Source organism: Rhea americana, unplaced genomic scaffold (genome assembly GCF_003343005.1).
Source record: "Rhea americana isolate MKP2758 unplaced genomic scaffold, rheAme1 scaffold_51, whole genome shotgun sequence".
NCBI classification, from domain to species: Eukaryota; Metazoa; Chordata; class Aves; order Rheiformes; family Rheidae; genus Rhea; species Rhea americana.
The window spans coordinates 4,329,426-4,336,598 of NW_028186657.1; the positions used below are offsets into that span (position 1 = coordinate 4,329,426).

General features: G+C 42.4%; 1 protein-coding gene across 1 annotated transcript in view; it reads left to right on the forward strand.

Moving 5' to 3' along the window:
* The window catches only part of CYFIP2 (cytoplasmic FMR1 interacting protein 2), a 52,656-nt gene extending 47,255 nt beyond the window's left edge, over positions 1-5,401 (forward strand). Inside the window, exons 29-30 of the mRNA XM_085317957.1 lie at positions 580-727; positions 1,308-5,401. Coding sequence (XP_085174083.1) covers positions 580-727; positions 1,308-1,475 — 316 coding nt within the window. The 3' untranslated portion in view covers positions 1,476-5,401. The remainder of the gene's footprint in view (positions 1-579; positions 728-1,307) is intronic.
* Positions 5,402-7,173: the final 1,772 nt, after the last annotated feature.

Genomic DNA, 7,173 nt, shown 5'->3' on the forward strand with positions numbered 1-7,173 from the left:
AAGTTGCTCTTTAAATATTCCTAATTTGCCTGCAGATCTGCTATTTTCCCCTCATTTCTGTAGATCTAAGACAGGGTTTATTTCTTAGCCAGCATTTTATAGGAAACAGTTTAGTGATGCAATGGATTGTTTCCATTCTTTCCCTCCATCCCTCATTTTTATTATTTATATCATGTCAATTCCTAGGTACTCAAGGGAAGAACTTTATTGTGCATGCACCTAAAGAGATGTGCAAAGAGCTTTCCATCTGAGCACTCAGAGAAAAATAAAAGTAGCAATGTAAAGTGACATGCCTCAAGGTCAAATTCAGAAGGAAACTGGTGGATGGGACTTGAACCCAAGCCACAGGCTAGTTCCTCAACCATCATATCCTGTGCAATATGCACAGCTTGACCCTGCTGTAATTTTGTATGTCTCCTTTGAGTTCACTTTCTCTCAGGTATACACCCACTTTCCTGGAGTAGGACTACATCTGATATCCCCAGGAATTCACCAAGGAAAGTTATTGGCATCACAGTAGGACAACTCTTACCTAACTATATCCTGTCACCTCTCTCCATCCCCTTGTCCCCATTCCAGGCAGTGCTTTGGAGATGGTCTGAACTGGGCAGGTTGCTCTATCATTGTTCTCCTTGGACAGCAACGTCGCTTTGACCTCTTTGACTTTTGCTACCACCTGCTGAAGGTTCAAAGGCAGGATGGGAAGGATGAAATCATAAAAAATGTGGTAAGTGAAGGGTAAGGTCCCAAAAGACCCGAACCAGCACACTGTTCTCTCTCTATTTTCTGTCTTGCCCTTGTCCAAACTTATAAATCACAAATATGCCTGGTGTTACCWTATTCAAACTGGATATACTTGCTATACAATTTCCTTCTGCAGTCTCAGCAGAGAGGCCAAGGTTTTAATTGCCTTGACAATTGAAGCTTTTTTCTCCTCAAGCTTTTCCCTTCTTCCTGGGGTTGGGAAGCTAGGGCAGAGAAGCTGGTATTTCTACTAACCATCCTGTGATCTCAGTGGCTTTGTCAATAAGCAGTTGGAAGTCTACTAAGTCTAGACTTCAGATACGTTAAYGAAGGACCACACACTGACCTTGTTAATGCTCTATCTTGAGTCATCARACCCTAAAATGAAGTGAGTCACCAGTGTCTGGGAGGTGTTAAGTGGAATTGTAATGCATGTTTTAGCTGCTTCACTTTAGCAGAGTTTTTTTAGCAGTAGGGTAGAGGTACTGATACTTGCTATYGGGTCAAATGACGTAAGATTTTCTCTCTTCATCTGCTGCTCTTCTCCCTCACCATCCTGCTAGCCCTTGAAGAAGATGGCTGACAGAATCAGGAAGTATCAGATCCTGAACAACGAGATTTTTGCCATCCTGAACAAGTACATGAAGTCAGTGGAAACAGACAGTTCCACAGTGGAGCATGTGCGCTGCTTCCAGCCCCCAATCCATCAGTCTCTGGCCACCACCTGCTAGTGTGGACACTACCACTTTTGGGTTGGGAAGCGAGAAGAGACTGAACCCGGAACTACTGGGAGGGGTCAATGTGATGGTGTAGGATCTGGCAACAAAATAAGACTAGGTATACCTAATACACACAAGGACACATCTTCCTATCTGGCCCTGTTTGAGTGCATGTTCTTCTGTAACATCCCTGTGGTTGGTTTTACTTGTAGATTTAAAACTTGATGGGGGGTGGGCAAAATGTGCTTTTCTTCCATGAAGTGGTCTGTTTTTTCCCTGTGATTCATCCAGTCAAACACATGACACTGAAGCCATATTACAGTCCTAGGTGTGGGGTTCCAGTCAGAGTTGCTTGTTTCCAGAGCACTGGAAGCCTTCTCCCACTGCAGAAGCAACAGGGCAAATGGATCCCGCTATGACACATGCCATTGGCCGTGAAGCAACACAGTTTGAAGACAAACCCTGACTTACTCTTTGGGGGAAAAGGAGCATGAAGGCATGATTTCACCTGTGGCAGCACCCTGAGGACCATGCCGGTATGATCTTGAATTTCCACGTGACCCAGGTTGAGGCCTGCTTTGTTCCATGTGAGAAGACGCCTACCCTTCCAGCATCTCATAGGAGATGCTCAAAGGAAGTTTTGATGTGTGGGTTTCAGAGCAGCAATGACCTAGTTGCCAAATAACTCCTCAGCATTTCAAAGAGTTGGAGGAAGCAAAAATGTCGTGGCTTTTGCCTTGCTATGGGACATCCACTTCTTTGAATTCAAAGAGTTCTCCTCTGAAGTTATATCTTGCATAGAGTAAACACAATTTTTTAATGAGTACAGAAGAGTTTATGTTCACCTGAATATGCTCTTGAGCATATTAACTTAGCAGGTGAGAGAATAATCACTGATCCTGACAGGAAGCAGCTGGAACATCTTTGATCTCCAGGCAAGGATGAGAGCCTTTTTCTAGATGAATTCCTAGTGGCACAGCCTCTATCTGTCTGTCTTCAGAAAATAGTTAATTTCAGCAGGATATAATAAATTCCAACTAATGCAGAAAGGCTATGATTCTTTCAAAGAGGTAAAACATGGGGTAAAGCATTAAAAAACACAATATTTTGAAGGCTCAAAGGCATTCTGAGGGAACATTGGAGTCTTCTCCAGCTCAGCTCATCTAATACCCTTGGATATTGAAAGCAAATTCAGTAGGAACTTCAAGAGGGATTTTACAACTCACTGTCTTCCCTACTTCCCCACAGTAATATCATCGAAGCGATACAAAAGTTTGTACCTGAAGTTGAAGGAGACCAAACCATATACAGCAGGAGAAAATGATGCTAGCCTCCCTACTGCAAGAAGTTTTAACTTCTCAGCTTTAATCAGGTCACAGCAGATAATTGCTGTTTTAGTATACAGATATGATAATGTATATACTTTCATGCATTTCATCATGCCTTGTAAACTGCATACTATTACAGGTGTAAAAAAGGCCATGGGCTTTTATTCTCTCAAAGGGAGCATATAATTGATGAGTAGAAATGTCCCAGCTGGAATATTTGGTCTTAGGAAACAGCAGCCAGCCCAGTATTATTAGCAAGAGGAGTTCATGCTGTGTGAGACAACTTTGTTCTCCCAGAAACTTGCACCTATTTCCTTGATAATCAATGTATTCCACACATGAAAAGTGCTGGACATTTTTCACCTCGAGCTTCCTTCCTTTAATTGCTGAGACAGACATTTAAACTGCGGTGAGAAAATTTTGCGGCACAGCTATCTGAAAGTGAAATGAAATCTCAGGAAGTCTGTCTGAAATCTTTGAGTGGCAAGAGAAGGAACCAGCCTGGGAAGGTGAGATCATTTCCTTCTTGCCATGAGGACAAGCAGCAGAAGAGTGTTCAGACCCAGTCACACTGAAAGGCTCTACGCTACGTCTATCCTTCCACAAAGGATGTAAATTCTGTTTTTCCAACACTTCTATACTGCTGAAACTACTGGAATCAGGGGATCTACAGATATATATTTTTAAATGGAAGAGGAGAATCAAGCACTTTATTTTTTGTGGAAAACAAGATATGAGGAAAATAAATCCTGCTAATATCCTATTTTTCCTGACCTAAATAATAAGTGCTTGTTATTTTGGTATGCAAATGTTACAGAAAAGGTGGCACAAGTCCCTGTCTGGCTCTCAGAGTCACCTCTGAGCACAGCAGAAATTAAACATCCCACTATGTCTGACATGTTATGGGCTGTTGGAGCCTTGACAGAAACCAGTATGGGCAAGAAATTAATACTGAAGGATGAGCTGTACCGTGCAGCCCAGTTTCAGCTACCTAGGCAAAATAGGAGATAGGGTATAGGTGAATGTAAATGCCTGCTTTCGTGTGTTTAGGTTTGGCATGAGTCATGAGATATTTTACCCAAGCACAAATATCACTTTGCATTCTTCTACTGTAGTTTTGGCATAATAATTTTGTGAAAATCTGAAAAACACAGTTGAGCGTACTTAAATGGAACATGAAGATGAAATCTGTTGTCCCCAGATTTGCTGGCAAAATGCATCTCTTCAGATTCCAAGGGATGAAATGTTTTGAGCAGAATGTCCAAAGTGCATGAACAAGATAAGAATTGTTTTTGGCTCTCGAGTGTATGCAGGTGTTTTGCCTTGTTGCTCAAGCAGTATGAGTTATCAGCTAGGAATAATTTTATGGTCTTCATTTCTGAGATTTGATGTTATTGTCCTTTTATTATCTAAAGGATTTAAGTAGTCTAGCTTCAGTTCTCTAATACTCCTTGATTGTATATGAGAAAGGTTCGAGTTTAGGTCTGTAAAAACCTTGGTGAAATAGAATTTCTCCTTCATACCCTTTTTTAATATAATAATTGTTAATGGAAATAGSGAGCAAATTTGTAGCAGGAGGACTCAATGGTCATGAATTGCCAAGGGGTGTGGTAAATTCTCCATATTTGCAAACTTTCTGCCAAGCTTAGATGTCTTCTGTGCAGACAGGTTCTAATCCCATGGTCTTCAGCCTTTTATGTTCTGTAGACTCCTAATTTTTTCCAGGAAATCATGGACCCCTGTACAGATAATTTAAGTCAACTAACCCTGTGCTTGCTTTTTTACCTACATTTTTCTGACTCTTCTGAAGTAGTCTGCCAGCTTCCTGGGATTTACCAACTACCACTTGGAATGCCTTCTTCAAAGACAAGATGTTGGCTCAATACAGGAATTACGTAGGGGGAAAAAAAGGATGGTGTGTAAAATGAATGAAGTCAGCCTAGATTATTGTAATGGCTTCTCTTGCCCTAACACGATAAAATATGACTATTTGCAGTGCACATGCCAGTCAAGGGTGATGCTACACTGGACTTTCAATGGTATAATAGAAAGGGGAAGCAAACCAGTTCAAATTCTGCACCTCAGTGGTTTTCCTTTTTAACCCTGGCAGCACTTCTTGTTAGCATTGAACGACACGTAAGTCCTTTTTTGCCTGCATTACTCCAGTCCAGTAGGTTCATGTGTGTTTAAGAACAAGAGAAAATAATTGAAGGTGTAAAAAAAAAAAGAAAATATTCTCAGAAACTCTTGTCAAATGTACCACATTTGTATGGAGAGCTGCTTGAATTATTTTGTACGATGAATTTTATTTATAGTGGGGTATATTTACGCTCGTGATCTGATATGGTGTTGAATTTTTGATCCATATTTGCTATGCAGCTGAAGATGATATTTTGGGTTTGTATTATTATTTTTTGCTGTTGTTCTAAAATTCAGCCAACAGAAGTTTCCATCTCCATTAAAAAAAATGCTTCTGTAAGAGTAAAGCATCTGATACGTGGTGGTATGTCCCATAACACAGCAAACAACAGTGTGCCCAACAAACGTTGGATGAATTTTGTGATGAAGCGAAATAAAAATTAGGCCCATTCATGAAATGGGCAAACTTCATGTTGTCATGTCATCGTGGCTGTGATAACTATCTCCTGGGGTGCATTGGGAAGACTGTTGCCAGCAGGTCGAGGGAGGTGATCCTGCCCCTCTACTCAGTCCTGGGGAGGCCTCATCTCGAGTACTGTGTCCAGTTCTGGGCTCCCCAGTACAAGAGAGACGTGGAGCTACAGGAGAGAGTCCAGTGTAGGGCTACGAAGACGATCAGAGGGCTGGAGCACCTGCCCTWKGAGGAACGGCTGCGAGAGCTGGGCCTCTTCAGCCTGGGGAAGAGAAGAATGAGGGGGGATYTTAYCAATGTGYMCRAGTACCTGAARGGAGGGTGTCAAGGGGACGGGGACAAACTCTTTTCAGTTGTCCCGTGTGACAGGACAAGAGGCAATGGGCAGGAATTGAAGYACGGGAAGTTCCGCCTGAMCGTGAGGGGGGATTTCTTCCCTGTGGGAGTGACAGAGCACTGGAACAGGTTGCCCAGAGAGGTTGCGGAGTCTCCTTCTCTGGAGATCTTCAAGGCCCGCCTGGCTGCAACCCTGTGTAACATGCTCTAGGTGACCCTGCTGAGCAGGGAGGTTGGACTAGATGATCTCCAGAGGTCCCTTCCAACCTTACTGATTCTATGATTCTACAATTATTTGGGGAGAGCCTCTGATTGCACCTAGCACAAAGGAAAAATGTAAAACAGCATTTTGTTGCTATAAAAGGCCAAGCCTTTGTCAGAAACTAAGAAAAGTGAAAATTGTGGCCTACAACAAAACAAGCAAGCCAATTTTCCTATCAGAAAGTCGATGATTTTTTGGGAGACATGCTCCTACCACAAATTTTGAAAACTTCTTTCAGTGTAAGCGAGCAGGCAGAGGGAAGTTTGATGGTTTGTTTTTGTTTTGAATAAAATTTATTACAAGTCCTACTCAAAGTTAAACTAAGGCTCTAATTTCCTCTATTACCACAGCCTTGCCAGTCCAACAGGGGCCTTTCTATTCCAGGGGCCTCTCCTTGTTAAATTTTTTTCCCCAAATTTCCATTTGAAAGCACTCTTCAGTTCCTGTTAGAAGCATCCTAGGAGTGAAGGTGGTTGTTGACTGCAGAAGGAGCAGTGGGGACCAAGACACAAAGGCCTCCTGGGAGCTGGTCTTTCCTATGGGGAGCTCAAGCAGTAAGAAGAAATGAAGGGAAAATGGCTTTGTGGAGAAGGAGCTGGTGGAAAATAGCTGGTGGAGATCTATGGTATTAGAAGCATCTATGCTTCATCAGCTCTTGAAAAAAATGCTATAACCAATATTCCCTTTTGTATCTTCTTCCCAAGGTCTCTTCATGGGAATGGCTTCCTAGCTCAAGAGAAATAATGCATTGGTTCTCTATGTAAAATTAAAAATGAACTTTACACCATGAGTAGGCAGCTCTGTTGATCTTTTTAAGTCTCTGGACACCTGATGCACTTCTGAGGCTTCATGTGTAACATGCTGCTGTGGAGGATGATTTGCTTGCTGGGTGAAAGTTGCCCAATTGCTTATGGATTTCAACATGTTTCTGCAGCAGAAAATGGCAGAGCTGAGAGTGGGACTCTCTTCCTGACTCAGACACTGATACTAGGCAAGTCACTTGGTTTTAATCCTTTACCCCATCAGTCCCCCCCTACTTCAAGATCCCTGGCCTTTTTAAAATTAATTTTAGCTGCTCCCCAGTATAGACTGTCAGCCTGCAGGAGTGCTGGGAGCTCACAGGCTGCGCTGGCCTCACCTGGAGCCAGAGGCAATACTTCCTTTGAGTAGCAG